This window comes from Amblyomma mixtum, chromosome 2, assembly GCF_055824585.1.
Source record: "Amblyomma mixtum isolate Tamu chromosome 2, ASM5582458v1, whole genome shotgun sequence".
NCBI lineage: Eukaryota > Metazoa > Arthropoda > Arachnida > Ixodida > Ixodidae > Amblyomma > Amblyomma mixtum.
Window position 1 is genome coordinate 199328 of NC_143013.1, and position 18154 is coordinate 217481.

Here is an 18154-nt window from a genome sequence, read left to right on the forward strand (position 1 = left end):
GGTCGAGGTTTTGTCATGTTACACTGAGCCACTGAAATCCCCGTGCCAAAGCAGACAGTCACCTCAAAAGCAAAAAATGGCAGCATTTGGCTTAGAATACAACTTGAAAAACGCAAAATATGTCCCTACTTAAACATTCCCATATTTACCATGCATGTTTATTGCAACACAAAGTCCGTATAATATGGAAAACATACAGAAATTCGTACATTTGTACAAGTTTTTATGTGTGATTTTAATCTACATTCTGTGTGGCTGCCACATGACAGGAGTGATGTCATACAGAATGCAAATTTATTTCAACCTATCCATTCATGTTGTTTGTCTAGTTTTCACAGATTCCTTGTGCTTTGCACGAGCTACAAAGAATAGTAAATGATCTTTACTGTATTAAATGTCAGATGTGCCTCACAGAAACCATACAGGATTATGGAATAACCATACGAAATGTTTCACTAGGTTTCAAAAGTAGGTAGCAAATGTGCATGGAGAACCAAAGTAAATGTTTACAAATACAAGAGAAGTGAGGCAAACTGCAAACATAATGCAGTAGATTTCGCGTAAAAAGGTATGATGTCTTGCTGGGGCCTCTCCTGGAACTAATCACGAGTCAAAAGACATAAAGGCAAGCTCGCTTCGACAAACACGCACAGACTGCGAAACAGCGGCGTCGTCGAGTTAGCGCAAGGGTAAAGCTGTCAGCCGCAGAGCCACACAACACGCAAATACACTCGGTTTTGACACGCGCGCCAGAGAAAAAAAAAAACAAAAAAAGCCATGCGCAGCTTTTATGCACTGATACGTGGAGCTTTCTCGTCAAGTCGAGAACCGGTAATTAAGAATCCGCGCGGCGCAACCAAGCAAGACAAGAAGGGGGAAAAAAAAAAAACAGGAGCATTTAACGTAGCGCGCCCACAATTTGATTACGTGCGCTTCCCCAGAAGTATACACGAAGAAAGGATGCAAAGAAGAAAAAGAAGTGTCTCGCGGGTACGGCCCCTGTGGAAGGAGGAGGAGGAGAATGTTCGCGACGCACCCTGGCGACAAGAGAAAAAACTGCTATATACTCTTTCACAACGCTCGCGAGCGGCGCGGGTAGTCGGCGCGTGATTAGATTTGCGGCGTCGCGGTCGATTGGGCGCGCTGTCGCCGCGGCGCTTATACGCGTGACTCAATTAGACGCATCTCTCTCTCCTCCTCTCCTATCTGCGTTTCTCCCGCGCCGCATGTACTTACACGGCAGCTACGCTAAAGCGCGCGCTAATTCGCGCCTTCACGGGACCGCTTGTTGATTTCCGCGTTTCCCGCGCGGCATGGCTTCTACGGCGCTGTCGTCGGCACGTGCGGGAACTAAGTTTTGTCGCACTGTTTTGTGTAACTCAAGATGTTTCTGACACTCAATGCTTTCAATACCGCAGCCCCCCCCCCCCCCCCCCCCCCCTCCCCCCTTTGTCGTACACGTTATACACGTTAGCTGCGCTGCAAACGTCGACGACAGGATGCAGCGAAGACAGCAATGTAGTGGCTCGCTAGCCGCAGTGGCAACTCGACTTTTCGCTTCACGTCAAAATATAACGTGTTCCGTTAACGGAACACCTCGCTCAACGTTACAAAGGATCATACGATCAAACACCGTCGGCTGCCCAACAGCACTCGACGCAAAGACGGCTACGAAGTAAGGATAGAGCTTTTGAAACTGCCGCGCGAAAATATGACTTCATCGGTTGCGAGCGAAAACGAAAGATCCCCAGGTGGTCGAAATTATTCCGGAGACCTCCACTACGGCACCTCTTTCTCTCTTCTTTCTTTCACTCCTACTTTCCTCCCTTCCCTTACGGCGCGATTCAGGTGTCCGCCGAGATATGTGAGACAGATACTGCGCCATTTCCTTTCCTCAAAAACCAAAAAAAAAAAGAAAGCGAGAAAAAAAAGCAACGAAAAGAAAAAAAGTAGACTGCGAGGCCCAGCCGAGCTCGCTGTCTGAGCACTGTCACACGAAAAGTGCAAGTGATGCACGCGCGTGGAGGGAGGTCGTCGACACTGTCGTCGATCGCTGACGCTCGAGCGAGCGCGCTCGACCGGCGACGCCGAGCCGCGCACGGTCGAGAGGCTCTCCACACATGCCCAGAGCGAACACCCGAAGCAAAGAGCGAGAGAGAGAGAGATAAAGACAGCATGATACAAAGAATGTCGATCCGAAAGAAAGAAGAAGAAAAAAACAGGTCAGGCGCGCCAGCCTCGCCAGCGAAGACGGCAGCTTTCCCCCCACACATGTTGTTCCCTACAAGTACTCTTCCCCACGGTACTGGTCCCCAAAAGTACTCTTCCCTCTCCCCCTCATATATGCTCTTCCCTACTCTTTCCCACAGGTGTTGTTCCCCTCAAGCGCTGTTTTCCGTACATACGCTTCTCCGCAGATGCTCTTTCCGCGAGGCGGACGACTGGCGCAGCAGAGCTAGGCAAACGCAGGCCGCGCCGGCAGCCGCCGCCTCGGCGTGTTTGTCATTTCAATTAGACGCCATTACCATAATTCGCTCTCGCCTGTCGGCGGCTGCGACGTTTCGCCTGCGACGGTGTGCACCCACACCCCCAGGCGCACGCGCCGACGTCGAAAATGGTTTGCGTCGCATCCGTCTACGTCGAGAGAAAAAAAAAAAAGGAACGGCGGAGGAGACGCGCTGTGGACTACGGCGTGAAACTACAAACGCCGGGCGCCGACGCGCGGCTCAGCTATAGCGGTTGTGCTGTTGGCTGGGCCGGCGTAATTGAATTGACTCGTATGTACTACGTAGCGAAAGAGCGAGGGAGAGTCCCGCATACCGAGTGCCTCTTCCGGCACCCGATCCGTTCTTTTATTTTTCACCTAAGGCACATCGCTACGCAGTACACCGGAGCCCAAAAGGAACACCCCCTTCCCCACGAAAAAGAGATGAAAACGGGTATAGAAAAGGTCTTGCGCAGTCTTTCTTTAAAGAGCAAAGCGGAGCCGCAGTGCTGTTAACTTATGCCTAACAGCAGCCTATGCAGTAATATATCCCTGTCATCTGCTCTACCTCTATAGTTAGACACAACTCAAGAACAAAGTGACAAATTTTTCGGGGGGGGGGGGGGGGGGGGGGGGGGCACTTTGTTGACCTAAAGTGCGGTGAGGCAAAAGCCTTACGCGCGGTGTTGCTGCTTGTGTCACTGATGTGCGGTTAAGATGTTAATTAAGTACACAATTGTTTGTGAATCTTAAATGCTGGAGACACTGGAGGGCGTTCGGGAGGCATCTGTCTGATTCGACGCCTTTCTGCGAACACTCTCCAGCGTCCTACACAAGGAGAACTACATATGCGTTGGCAGGAAGTAGCGCTCTGCTGCGGAACGGAAAGATGGTGGTTCGAATCCCATCGTGCACAAAGATTTTTTTTTCTGGTCTGTCTAGAAACGCATGACACCTCTGCTGACAACCTTCTGTCGAAAACGATGAGGCATTCGCCTTAACACCATCGACCGATTCTCGTGATTCTCGTGACGTCGTAGTTAATCCCCTTTGACCTGCTACAGAGTGAAATCATAGTGGCTGCCAGATGAAAGGGATGACCCACGGCTTAATTTTATTAACCCCAGTGTCATGGAAATCAGTGCTTCACCTGAAGGAACCAGTGGTAACAGTTGAAGATTAAATAAATAAGTGACACAGCCCCGCCGTGTCCCTTGTACCGAGTTGCTCAGCGGTGCATACTTAACTGAACTCGGACAACTAATCCAGTTTAATTATATTCCCTTCCAAACCTTCTAGCTTTCTCGGCGGCTCTTGTAAGCTGCTGGTACTGAAACACTGATAAACACCGCGCAGTGCAGTTTCAGGCCCAACGTCAAGTCGTTTTCGACTGGAGCACTTAATGATGAAATATACTTTATTTTCACCCATGAAGGAATCACAGGGCGATGAAGACTTGAGTCTTGACCACCATCATCTTCCTCCCCTTTCAGCAGACTGGGATCCCTTGGGATTCAGTGGTGTCGAGGGCCAGATGGATTACTTTCTTTGGTCTTCTTTCTGGCTGCCCATTAAAGCCTCCCAGGACTCTATATTCCTGTCTGGTTCGTTGTAGCTAGGGCATGTCCACACCATGTGGATCATGTCTGCCATTTCGTTAGTGTTTACACCTCGGGTCTTGGATCGCCGGATGCCATCTGCTTAGTACTAGTGGGTTGGGAAAAAACCCCGCCCGTAACTTTCTCTATAACTTCTTCCTTTTCGCTGAGGCCTTTACCTGCTCGAGATACTGTATGTATTCCTAATCTGTAATGACTAAGGCTATCTTGGTAGTGTTAAGTTCCTCGTCCGTCTGAAGAGGCTCTCTGCTCGACGAGACCGCACTGGGCACTTCAATTTGCTACCGGATGAAGCCTACTTCTGTCGGCCGCTCGCGGAAGTGCACTCCGAACACGCGTCGCACACAGTCCACACAGTCGGCCGCGGCGGACAGCGAAAGGGCGGCCACCGAGCCCGCGCGGCCTGCACACCGAACGGAGGGACGAGGGCCGCGACGAGAGGAGGCTACACGTTACTCCGCTAGAGGACGCTCGCTCTTCCCGCCGTCTAGGGTGCCTCGATGCGCGCGCTCCTCCCGCCGCCGCCCGCGCATCGAGGCACCCTACCGCCGTCCAAACGAAGGGAGCCGACAAAAACAAGAGGCGGGCGTAACGCCGAGAGCCAAAGTACTCCGCGAGTCGAAAGAGAAAAGGGGAGAGGCATATACGTATACGTAAAAACCAAATGTACAAAACTGAGCTGTTTTTAAACAACCGACGGGAAGGAAAAAGATTTCCTCATTAATGAACCAAGCCATAGAACAGAGGGCGAGGTATACGACCGAAAAAAAAAAAACAGAGAGAATAAGAAGGATAAAAACAATGAAAATGAAACGGCGGAGCCTCGCAGATAAGGAAAGAGGCAGAGCGACGGGAAAGTGGTGATGAAGGCAGAGAGAGAATGACCGCCGCCGCTCAGAGAAAGTGGAGACTCGGTCGAATACGAAGACAAAGTACAAAGGAGCCGTTAGACCGATGTCCCGGAAGACGAGAGGCCGCACGGAAAGGAGGAAAAGCGAGTAACGAGAGAGAGTCGAAGAAATGCGCGAAAACAGGAAGAACAAAGAGAAAGGACACGGCTTGCAGCTCAGGAGTGTACTACACCGAGAGGACCCTCGATAAAGTCGCAAGGCGGGAGAGAAGGAGGAACTCTTAGAAGGACTTTCGCGACGGTAAGGGGGCTTCCTAATCTGCGCCCTATGAAATTAGGGGGAAGACATTAGGGCAGCCGCTGCGGATGGGAACTGCGTTAAACAAACGCGGCACGGCTGGCTTTCCCCTTTCCCTCACCGCTCTCCGGCTGCTCCTCCTGCTAGTCTCTCTTCCTCAATTGATTTTTCTGGCCTGCGCCCGACCATTTTACTTAAGTTAGGTCACCCGCTTTCCCTTCTTCTGCCGGGCCGCGCGGTTAATTTTAGCCTTCAAGCAAGGCCGCCGCCGTTTATATATACACACGCTGTGTTCCATCAGCGTTAATCCCGGAACGAGGGGAATGCGGCTTTTTTTTTTTTTCTCTCTCTCTCTCTCTATCTCAAGGCGCGCGGGTCGTAATCGCGGGGAAGGCTCGAACTGCTGCGCTCTAAAGTAGATTCATTCCATAGACAAACGTTATGGCGGCCCGAAACCGGAAAAGATAACTGGATCATTGGAAGGTTCTGGGCTCAACAGCCCGCTAAGAAGCAGCATTCAGATGCGAGTAACGAGTCTGCACCAACGGGCTAAAGCATTCTGGGTCATCGTATACGGCTGTAAAAGCCTCCTCCAACGAAAGCCGTGTATCAGTATGTCGTCACTTCGTGTCAGTAAAGGTCGGTGTGAACACTACTCGTACACGGGTTTTTTTTTTTGTTTTGTTCTTTTGTCTTTTGCAAATAGGACTTGTTGGTTTCCCATGGCTCGGATGGCAATTTCTTACCCATACACGGCGCTATTCTCTGCAGTAAGAACAAGCTAAATATGCCCTTGCAAAGTGAGACAGATCACAACAGTAAACGCACTGTACCAACTGATCTCAATTGAGGCCCCGTCGCGGTGGCTAACCGGGTTAACCGCGTTTCGAAAGAGGAGGAACGCAAGGCGCCCGTGTGAGTACTGAGCGACGTCAGTGCACGTCAAGGAATCCCAGGAGGTCTAAATTATACGGAGCAGCGTCCCTCGTAGCCGGAATCGCTTTGGTAGATTAAACCACCTAAACCAAGCCAATATCAGTGGGTCTCCTCCTCCCCACAGCTCCGGCCGCGGGCAAAGAAGGAAGGTGGTGACGTACCCAGTCGATGCGTGGCGGCGGGCAGGTGGTGGAGACGGGCTGGTCGCACGAGTCGGCCGTGGCGCAGACGCCCCCGCACCAGGAGCATCGGTACTTGGGGTCTCGCGTCAGGCACAGCGAGCAGTCGGCACGACCCCCGTGACTGCCCAGCAGCTGACACTTGTACAGCGTCACTGCACAAGCACGACACGGCGGCGTGAGCATCCGCAGCACTGCCGAGCACTGCTATACTGAAAACGGACCATGCACACGGGCATTGTTCGCAGGCACGTTTAGGGAGCATGAATTCCCCTGAGAGATTGGGTGAAAGGTGAGCGGCTCTATACGCGAGATTCGAACTCGCCAGTCCCTCCCTACCCCTCCCATCCCCTCCCCTCCCAACCCACGCTGCCTCCACTGGTGTTAATACCATCGCCTTTAAAAACAGCGAAAAGCGTGGGAGTCTTCCTCTGCGCAGCTATAGAGCAGCTATAGCTAATTAGCTGGTTAGTGAAGGCGGAAACACTCACCGTTCGTTTTGCCGATGAAGGCGTCTTCGTTCCAGAGAACCGTCAGGGTCCCCTGCTGCTCTGGAATTTCACTCTGGTACGTGTACTGCGTATTACAGAAGAACGAAACGGGGACACTGCCTCAGAGGGCGCAAGAGAGTTGTGAAGAAGAGAGAGATTATATAGTACACGTTAAAATAATAATGAATAGATCGAGCTTTTGCGGCCCCGAACGCATTCAGTGCTGCGCACGCCCGACGAATTTCAAAAACAACAGCAAAAAAGGGCAGGCTGTTTGCCAGCTGCTTCGCGCTTGAATTTTCGCACACAGATCGCGGTCCGCGAAGTTTCTTCTGGAATTCGAGAAGAGGGAGAAACCAGCCCCAGAAAAGACGAGGCGGCACTTACCACAGCCTGGGAGCAGATGATCTTGTTGTTGACGACCCTGGCCTGGACCCGCTCCTGCCTGCCTTCGATCTCCAGCAGGCAGTGGAAGTTGGCCTGCGACGCGCGCGAGCAAATACCGGAGACGTCAGAACACGTCCGAGCTTGCGGACATGATACAAATGCTCGGCGAGTTCTACTCTCCAAGGAATCATCTTCGTAGCCTATGCCCCTGTAACGTCGGGGCTGAAGCAAGTCGATTTCGGTCCCGTAAACAGTACGACCGCCTTCACTGTCACGCTGGGCCGCGCGGTACATTCGGGCGACCTCTCGAGCATGCATTCTGAAAGAAACTCGCGGTGCACTGTGGTTCGCAAACACCTGCGTTTAGGAAGCCCTCTTCAATTCCTGGCTTTTTACCGAGGCATCGAAGGTATTCATTTTTCTTCGCTGCGCTTCATCATCACCAGCCTGACTGCGCCCAATGCAGGGCAAAGGCCTCTCCCATGTCTCTCCAATTGATCCTGTCCTTTGCCAGCTGCAGCCGTAAACCGTGTATCCCCGCAAACTTCTTAATCTCATCCACACACCTAATTTTCTGCTGCCCCCTGCCACGCTTGCCTTCTCTTGGAATCCACTCTGTTACCCTCGAGGACCAGCGGTTATCTTGCCTACGCATTACATGCCCTGCCCGAGCCCATTACTTACTCTTGATTTCGACTAGGATGTCATTGAACCGCGTTTGTTCCCTCTGAATTAAAGAGTTCACTGCGCGAAAGAGTTAGGACACCAGGGAGACGCATTCACGACACTTAGAAGCGCAGACTGACACCTACTCCGCCTGCTTCCGAACTCTTAACGTTGCACCTATAACTTTTCTTTCCATAGCTCGCTGCGTTGTCCTTAACTTAAGCTGAACCCTCTTTGTTAGCCTCCACGTTTCTGCCCCATAGGTGAGTACCGGTAAGATATAGCTGTTGCATACTTTTCTCTTGAGGGATATTGGTAAACTGTCATTCATGATCTGAGAGAACCGTGCTGTTCTGAAACTTTTGTCCCCGAGTGCGCGCGCCTCTCGCGATCTGCGTAACCTGCGCAGTTTTACAGCGCATTCATACTCGCTTATCGCGGAGCTCGTACGACCGCTTCGTTCGAAAGGCAACGGTCACAAATGGCCGCCTTTTGGTCAAAAAAGCAGCGGCTGCGGGACACTCAATCACCGCTCGATTTTTCCGCCCTGCGGCTCTCCAGCTGTACAACGCCGCTGAACCAACAACCGCCGCCTCGGAACGGATGCGGCGTTTGTCCCAAAATGCTGCCTTTCGCTGACTGCGGCAGGCAACGGAAATCCCGATAATTTATGGATTGCGGCTCGCAGGTCGCGCTTATCGCATGTTTGAGCGCCGGTAGTGAAGAGCTGATGTGCTTGGTAGCACACACCATTAGATGTGCTCCGTATACGAAAACGAACAAAAGCGAAAGCGTATATATCGACACGTTGGGGCGCAGCTTGATTCTTTGTTCCACGTCCATTAACGCGGTGTCGGCATGTACACCCTCCATCAAAAGTTTATGGAACGCGACAAGGGCGATATTTTTTTTTTTTTTCATTACATTAGCGCCGCTTAAGACATAATGTTACACTAAGTAAATCGCACATTCAGAATCATATTCAGGATCAGGAATTCGTCCAATGACAGTCACGATTTTTTTTCTTGTCGCTAATATCACCTTCGGCAAACTTTTAACAGCGGCCGTGTACACAGAGCGTCGGCAGTCGAGTACGTTTAAACACACATCACAGTAGGGACTCACGGCGGGGCTGGGCAGGTTCCGCGCCTCGACGGCCACCTCGGTGCGCACCCCGTTGGCCAGCAGGAGCGACGAGTCGGCGCCGAAGCTGGGGCAATGCTGGCGGCCCTTGACCAGCGAGTTCTGGGGGCTCTGCACGGGGGGACACTTGTATACTGCATCGCACTACGGTATGTGGTTACCGCGATGTACAGGCAGTCGACCCTAGGTAATTCGAACTCATTTTAATGAGGAGTACTTTCGAATTAAGCGGATCAGTTTCGGTCGCTTGCTGTATGACTGGACCAAATCGACACTTCGAATAAGCCGAAAGGTCGAATTAAACGAGTTCGAATTAACGAGGGTCTGCCTGCGCCTATAAGGCTGCTAGCGCCTTCGTGAAACAATGTTGCCTTCTTTCTATGCATGCCCCTGAATAGTTTCACCTTGTTATGTATCCCGCACGTACTGCTAAGTTTCGTAGAAAAAAAAAAAATTAAGGAAAGCAAAATGGGGAAAGCACGCCGACGGAGTTTCGAGACAACGAAGAGGGAATGAATTGCGCGAATAAAAAAAAATTGCAACAGCAGTGGGTCCTATAGGGGTGCTGGTAACTTTACAGAGTTAGCAAGCACTATACACTATACACGACACTGCAGTTACCAGGATCTACGATACGCACGCATTCTGCGAAGCATGCACGCGCACAGCCAAATAACACCGCATATGCGCCATTGCAGTCCCCAACCCACGGCTTCTCACGCCCTGCCCGCACGACATCCCGGAGACTGCCTATACAGTGCTCACGCGCTCTAGCGAGAGCACACATATACACAGTACAGTGGCGCGACGATCCATTCCATCCACGCCCAGTGGTTAGCGGCTACGCAGCGTGTGTGTGTATATATAGGTATCACGCTTGCACAGACCCCTCGAAAACTACCCGCAATCAATCCTAAGAAGCAGCGGCACATACCCCCCCATAAGAAACCAACCGTCCAGGGGCTGGCTACACGCATAACCGAGCGACCGCACACTGTCTCTCAGTAGTGCATGCGCCGCCAGAGCAGTGTGAGTGCGCGATGTCGTGCGGGCTGTCACGCTAGAGAGCGCGCGCGTCGGCGTACGTAATAGCGCGGCGACGGAGTGAGTGAGTGGTGCTCACGTTCTCTCCGCTGATGACGTTCCTGGAGCACGAGGTGGAGTTGTGCGTGCAGGTGTTCTCGCTGAAGCACCAGTTGCAGGCGAACGCGCTCGTCACGCACGCCGAGCATCTGTGCGCGCGGGCAGAGGAGAACAGAGACGGACACAAAGTTGAGACAGTCAAAAAGGTAAGCGGCCGTCCGAATAAGAAACGCAGGCCGGGAGAAGAAGGGCGAGTAGTGAAAGGGGGAGGGGGGGGGGGGGGGGGGGGGGGGGGGGGGGGGGACAACGGCGGCCGCGATCCATCAGGCTCATAACGAGCGCTCGTGATTAGCCTCCCGCCGTAACGAGCGAGCGATTAGTGCGGGACAAGTCGTGCACTGCTCGCAAGCAGTCGGCCGTCCGACCAAGGAGCGCGGGATTACCGCTCACGCGTTCGGGTGCTCAGATAAGCTACGCACACGCGCTGATGGAAAGTTTGAATGGCCGCGGCGATGCTTATAAGGAAACCCTCCCAAGTGTGCGACGATAAGAGCTTATCTTTTTCGCCGGAGCATTACTGGAACGTTGCTTTTTTTTGTTCTTTCTTACCTCTATCACGTGCAGTTAAACGGCCGGAACGAGCCATGTTACGTTAATAGAAAGAAGATCGAAACGGCCCCGCCAGCGGGTAATGATTATAACCTTCGTAAGGTTAACAGCTTCCCGCTTTTAACCCCGCAATTATGCTAATTTCCCCTCTTTTCGAATTCATCTCGAAGAAAGATACGAGAACAGAGAAGTACTACACTAGGTGTGAGCCAGTTTCATAGGAAGCTCACGCAAGCAGAGTGCCTTCTTCCTCACTGGTCTCGGCAATGTCATTGTTTTAAGTCAAAGCACAGAGACCCCAAGAAGGGGTGGTATACAGTGAAGGGTCCTGGGACTCACGTTTTGTGGACGGAGCAGTCGTAGAAGGTGAACGGTCTGTGGAGGAAGTCGGTGTTGGTTTCGCTAGATCGGATGTATAGCGTCACGTCCACGTGGTCTGTACACGAACAAAAAGGAAGGCAGAGGTTGTTGTAGAAGCACGCAGTACAGGACACCTATATTTGCAATCCTGCCCGGCGCGGCTCTCGACTCTAGCGCTGCCGCCAGCAAGTGGCACGGCCGCGCACTACTACGCGCGTCAAACGCAGAGGTTCGTTGGTCCGATACACCAGCTGTCTCACTCTACGTTTTGTCCTTTCTGCAATCACACATTTTCATTTCTTTTGCTTAAGGATAAAAATTAACAGAGACACCTAATTACCTTATGCGTTGGCAATGCGGTAGCATTACCCCCCCCCCCCCCCCCCCCCCTAGCAAATGGGCGAAGTTTGACCAACAACACAAATTTGTTTTCTCACCGACGAGGCTTTTAATGATGTCCGATCAAAAAATAAAGTTACGACGCTAACCTTCTCAAGTGTATTTCAGAATGTTTTTTTTTTTCATCCCTTAGGGTAGCCCGGTATGCACAATCTTGAAGCGAAAGAACGCCTTTTTTATACCAGCTCAAACGACAGAAAACGAGCAGCGCCAAATACAAACAGGGACGACGAACGGCGTGGCACCTTCCGCCGCATTAATAATGATCTCCTTCGTTCTCTGGAAGCATGTCGCGCTTCCATTTGCTCGTCCTGCGACAGTTCGCCTTTAATGAGCTCATCCGAACTCCATGGGTCAGGCACACCTTGGCGCCTACGCATCCACCGGCGGTGCGTAGGCGACCTGTCCACGGAGTTGTGGCCTACTAAAGTAGTCTTAGCGGCACGTTTCCGTCATGATCGGTGGTTGGTCATTACTCCAGAATTTGAGAAGCACTGAGACCCTCGGCGACAGGAGCTATCAAAAAGAAGCGCCGCTTAACCCTGTTGAAGAAGGCCAACAGGAATTGGAATTGGAAACCAGTTGTAACCAATCAGATTCCTGACGGTTCCATGAGGGTTTTGGCCATTTCCAATTAGTCTTCGGATGCGGGCCAAGAAACACACGCACCCGATCCGGCCGGGATGGGCGGCCTGTCGGGCACGGCCGGAGTGGAACAGGCCAGTCCGTGCTGCGTGGCCTTGGCCTGGATCGGGGCGCTATGTCCGAACACGCACTCGTAGTGGGCGCCGCGGGGCAGCTGGGGCAACTGGTTGATGGCGATCTCCACCTACGAGGAGAAGGTACGTGAGGAGGACGTGTACACCAAGTGCGCGAGCGAACTCGCCTCTCCGGGTACTCACGGTGGTTGTGGCCGAGCGCGGAAGTTTCTCGGGCGCGATGGACTGGAAGTCGATGCACTGCTGCGTGTCCAGGGACAGCCACCGAGACGAGCTCCGCTGGTCGGCGCCCGCGGACGCATTCAGACACTCCGACTGCACCGTGCACCTGCGGAAGGTAGGAAGAACAAAAGCAGCGCTCGTTCGCCTCTCTCTGGCTCTCCGCTCAATTTCAATCTTCGATATACGCTGCCCTCTCCGGTGGCTTGTGGTGATAGGGGGAAATTTGCCCTCTACACCATCCAAAAAACGATGACAAACGGACAGAATGCCGTCAGACATGTGCAGTGTTCATCAACACGCTGAGTTACCGCACTCTCATTCAGCACCTTATTTGCAATGGCTGGGTAAATCAGCCGGAACTAAAAATGCGGTACAAACATCACGGGCTGAAGTCAACACGTGACGCCGCCGCTTGCGCCGAGTCCTCACCGGCCGCGCGAGAGCTTCCCGCAACTGAATCGGGCGGAACGACATTTTTCGTAACGCAAGTCAGACCAGAGCGGACTGAATATCAACTTTGCGCCAGCAGCCTTTCGCGGTTGCTCCGATCCCCATTTGTCACCCGAAGCGCCGCCCAAAAGATACACGGCCGATTGACTCACACTGCCCGAAACTCCCATCTCTTCTTTGTTCGTTGGAAAACCTCAGTCAACACGGGGCCCAGACAACAGCAGATGGATGCTATGACAAAGCGCTCCCCCTTGTGAGCGCACGGTGCATGTGTGTGTGCGCGGAACGCTCGCTGCGCCGCCTAGCGTTTCCACTACCCCCCCGCGAGCGTTGTAAACGGTGGAAACCCGAAGTGAATCGACAGCAACGACGGCGCTTGGGACGACGCGTGCATAATTGATGGCGCCCGCACCACCGCGACGCGGCGCTGACCGCAGCAGACTCGAGCGGTGCACCCGTAGGTCCCCTCCCACACAGCAGCAACGCGCACGATCGCCACATGGAGACACACGCGCGGACACACAGACTTTTCCCGCGCGCATGGTACCGGCGGCGGCCGGGCGCGACGGTGTGGCCCATCTTCGTCCATTATGTAGCGGCCGATGCGCCCCCCCCCCCCCCCCCCCCCCCCCCCCCCCCCCCCCCCCAACAGACGTGACGCAGCCATAGCGTCCCACACTATTTCGCGCCGCGGACTAGAGAGGAAGGGGAGGGGGTGGCGCAGGGAAGAGCAGAGGGACGCTACAAACAGCCTTCACCGCTCGTTCGTGACACACACACACGCACACACACTTCTGCGCTCAGGCTAGCCCGTTAGAGAGCAACAGGAGATTTACAGCGGCCGATAGAACGAGATAAGGAAAAAAAAGAGAAAGAAAGCGAAGTTAATGCGGTTGAGGCGATATATGGAGTCCGGGAGGCGCTGGCCGCAGTGGTCGTGGGGTGCGGAGAAGATGGAAGAGGACGGAGAGGGGGCTGGCGCATTAACTTGGTCAGCGCGCCGCCCTGGTCGGCCCTCAGCAGCAGCGACTGCTCGGGCACCCCCTCAACTACTAAAAGCCCCGTTCCGCGTTCCCACGGGCGCCGGCGCGCGCTCTCTCCCACAGACCGACGCAGAGGCGAAGTCGAAACCGAGTAATGGTATCTCTCCCCAACCCCCAATGAGACTCAGACCGGGCACAAACAGCAGCGCACGTCGCCACAAGAAAGCAGAAGCTGAGGCTAGCACTTCTAAATACAAACTTCCTGCGATTCTCTTATTTTTTTCTTTTTTTTTTGTGGCTGGGGGCAACAACTAACCTTTAGCTACTCTTCGTAACGACTTCGTTTCAAGTTATGCCGCAGATGCTGTCAATTCATAACTGATAAAAAAAAAAGAAACGCGTGTGCGGTGAAGTGGTCGCTGGTGTCGCGCACAACGAAACCGCACGTCGGTTTCAATCAATTTCGCGCAGCTGAGTTTGGCTTTGATGGTTGAGCTGGTACCTCCAAAGACAAGATGGGCGCCCCAGTACGGAACGAAAGTGCCGCAGGAAGCACGAATCGTATAGTTTTACTGGAGCTTGGGAAGAGAGTTCGTAGAGGTAAAATGATGAACGAAGATGCCGGTACGAAATTACTGACGTCACGTACAAGAAAAGGCATCAAATAGGATATATGCATTGCTAGCTAGCGAAGCTCGCAGTTGAAGACCATTGCAGTCGATCACTGACTCAATAGTTTTTAAAAGCGCCGTATTGCAACAGCCTTTTTGTGTTTATCACACCTTTTCTGGCGGCACGGGGCGCCGTCGTATCGCCCGCGCAGGAAAGAGACAAGACATCACAGTAGCTCAAGGTCACGAGAGAAGAAATCTTCGCGCCGGCAACGCGCATGCGTAGTACGAAGGCTGCTGAAGTGTCAGTTCTCTCTCTCTCTCTCTCTCTCTCTTTTTTTTTTTTTGCGCTGTCACCGTCTTTTTCGCTTTTTCAACCGCGTGGCCCAAGCAAACACGGCAGAAAAGAGAGGTTTCAGCCGCGCGTGTTGACTGCAGCCGGCCGGACGGCACAAGCAGCAGCGCGCGAGAGGCAAAGATAGGAGAACGAAGACCCGAAAGAGGTGGAAAAGCCGACGAGGGAATCCTCGTAAACTTTCGCCCACCAGGCCACGTGAGGCGGCGGACAGCGGCGCGCGGTCCATAATACTATATAGACGCCGCAGCACGCAGCAGCGAGAAGACGCCAGCCAGCTACTGAGGCAGCAACAAACGGCGACCAAGCACTACTGCTACGGGGAGGACGACGAAAATGTTTCGGAGGGGAACCCATAACCGCAGCCTCTGCGCAGCAGCGGCAGCAGCAGTCTCCTCCGGTCGTCGCGGTCCATAAATCCTGCAACGGCGGCAGCGGCAGCCTTTCCCGCGACGAGGGACAATGACGGTGGCTGCTGGATTTGTTGCGCCTTTCCATGCCGCCACCATCCCCCCCACCCGGCCCCCTTTTTCCTATTTAGTCACTTTCCCCCTTTCCTTCCACCCTTGCCACCAACAACACACACGCAACACAATTTCCTCCCTCCTCCTCCTCCTACGCCACCAAAGCCGACGCGACTTCCGAGGATGGCCCGATCTGCCGCCCGGGGGAGACCGTCCCTCGTAATAACCGTTGCGCGCGCGCCCATAAAGGGCTGGACGCGCCGTATATGCAGCCGCCAGCGCGCCCTCGGAAGCAGCGGGGATAAAGCATTCATATGGAAATGGGGGCGGCCCGGCTGCGCGCTCGCGTTCACCCGCTATGCGCGTGGTGACTCCTGCAGCAGCGGCTGCAAGCGTCGACCGAGAGAAGTCAGGCCTCCCTACCTACTTCCCTAGCCTCCCCACAGGGCCGGACCGCGCGCAGAGGCCCAAATACGAGTCATATAAGGCCCGGCGCCGTGCGAGTAGGGGGCAAGTCCTAAACGTCATAACAGCCACAGAGAGTGCGCTTCAAAGATGCAGAACGGCTTCTCCCTGGCTTCCAACCTGATCGCCTCCGCCGCCATCATGACTGACTACAGGGAGCGCGTTTCATCGCGAGAGAATATAAAGACATCGAGTGCTGCAGAAGACTCTTCTTGTTTGTCCTAGCTCAGCGTCGTACAGTTCGGACGACACTAAAGTGTTCCAGGGATTCCGTACCACATTGCTCTTACTCAGTAATTCAATCGGCCAACACTTGCGACCTAGAAGACGCCTTTCGATTCTGGCTAATGAGGCGCAGGCAAAAGCAATTTAAAAGGGAACTTTACCAATTTTTACTTCTACATCTAATCTGATTAGATATCACGGGCTTCTTGAAGGAAAATATTTCGGAAAAGAAAAAAATTCAGTTTTTCTTCGTCAACAGTATGGCCCAACATGCAAAATAGGTTGAAGTGGTAGTGTAGAGGTAGGTTGGTTTGGTTTATGGGGGTTTAACGTCCCAAAGCTACTCAGGCTATGAGGGACGCCGTAGTGGAGGGCTCCGGAAATTTCGACCACCTGGGGTTCACGTGCAAGGACATCGCACAGTACACGGGCCTCTAGATGTGGAGGTAGGTGCACATGTTTCACACGTCTCTTTGCTCCTCTTGATTTCAGCTAAGGTGTATCCTAACCGGACCATACGACTGTTAACCAGACCATACGCGTACTCATTCGTTAGCACCAAAAGCGTAGACTCATCGGACTAGCGGAGTTCGTGGTGTCTAACCTTGGGCGCGTGACACTGCTGTTGACCCAGTTTACCCGGCTATCCCCATCGCGACTATGGGAGAAGGGGGTGCGTAAAAGACGCCACGGCGCGTTCAGCGCCCTCCCGCTACTACATGGGATCCTGGCGTGCGGCTCCCGTTTCACGAAACAAGGGGACATGTGAGGCCGTCTCGCCATCGACGCATCGACGCTGGTCTCCAGCGTGAATGGCAGCAGGCATAGGGAGGGAGGTGGGGATTTTCAGCGGGAGGACATTAAGAAGCAGCTGCGATTAGGCGCAGATACCATTAGTTTTTGGCCAGGCTGTTTCCTTGGAGTGAAAAGAGGGAGAATGTGCTAAGATAACGTCGGGTTAATGAAGCATCGCGACGAAGCCAACCTGCGAGAGTCGCTGTTGCAGGTGGAAAGTGTCGGCTTCTCTTTTTCGAGCCACAGTTGCACGATGGATTCTTTCCGCCGTTAATGGCGTCGTCGTAGTATGTTGTAAGTGAAAATGCTTGCGCTCACACGTTGCTGAATGCAAAGCGCGCTTCTCACTTATCCTTATGGAGTAATGACGTAGACCGACATTCCGATAAAGTGTTCCCTTTAGCACTGCTCCGGTCTGTACGCCAACTTCGCCACGAAGTTTGCAACTGCGCCGTCAGCAGCAAGACAGTTGAGCTCGATGATGACTCACCTCTTTTCGAGCGAACACCACCCGCAGTAAGGGTTCCGGGCCTGTAGGCACTGGTCGCACGTGTTGTACTGCTGGCAGCGATCCACGCGCACCTTGCTCACCTGCGAACACAAGAATATTACACGCAGGTGAAGAACATGCGAGAGAAGACACTGTTCGTCACTTCGCGGATATTATACTCGCACCAAAGCCGCCGTGGTGGCTCAGTGGTTATGGCGCTCGGCTGACGACTCGAAAGACGCGGGCCGCGGCGGTCACGTCTCGATGGAGGCGAAATGCTATTGTCAGACCACGTTAACCCCAGGTGTTGGGTCGAAATTTCCGCAGCTCTTCAAACGGCGTCCCTCACAGTCTGAGTCGCTTCGGGACTTTAAAGCCTCATAAACTTATACTCAAGGACACATAAGCACTCAAGCTCGCGCACAAGCGTGGTCATCAACCGAGGCGCAAAGTATACGTGTCTCATGCGGCACTTCCACGTCAGTTCAATTGAAAACGGGTAACGGTTGATAGGATTATACATGCAGTTAGAGTTTATGTGTAATTTTCTTGCAACCCTTCCATCACCCTGTACCGGGCCTCCAAGTGTCCCGGTTTTGCAGCCCTTCTACTTCAAGCAGCAATACGCCCGTATATGTTCTCCGTGCGAATCTCACGTTTCCAGGACTAGAGATATATAAAGGGCACATTACTAAATGACCGACAAAATTTGCTGCGAACACCAGCGCTATAGCTGTAAGTGCATCTATCTCCCTGAACTCATAATGTCGCCTAACTGCTGTGCATTACCTACCTTCGTAGTTATTATTATTACAGAATGTATTTGCTGACAGCCACGCGATCAGACACGTCGAACGGCTTTAGTCGCGC

General features: G+C 53.2%; 1 protein-coding gene across 5 annotated transcripts in view; it reads right to left on the reverse strand.

Annotated features, from left to right (window-relative positions):
* Window positions 1-18154, reverse strand: part of LOC149358195 (plexin-B-like) — a 333650-nt gene that overhangs the window by 24699 nt on the left and 290797 nt on the right. For all 5 annotated transcript variants that reach the window (XM_089570252.1, XM_089570253.1, XM_089570254.1 and 2 more), the window contains 9 exons: window positions 17285-17385; window positions 12408-12552; window positions 12175-12334; window positions 11086-11182; window positions 10178-10286; window positions 9037-9165; window positions 7246-7338; window positions 6859-6943; window positions 6350-6522 (listed from right to left, as the gene is read on the reverse strand). In XM_089570252.1, coding sequence (XP_089426378.1) covers window positions 6350-6522; window positions 6859-6943; window positions 7246-7338; window positions 9037-9165; window positions 10178-10286; window positions 11086-11182; window positions 12175-12334; window positions 12408-12552; window positions 17285-17385 — 1092 coding nt within the window. The remainder of the gene's footprint in view (window positions 1-6349; window positions 6523-6858; window positions 6944-7245; window positions 7339-9036; window positions 9166-10177; window positions 10287-11085; window positions 11183-12174; window positions 12335-12407; window positions 12553-17284; window positions 17386-18154) is intronic.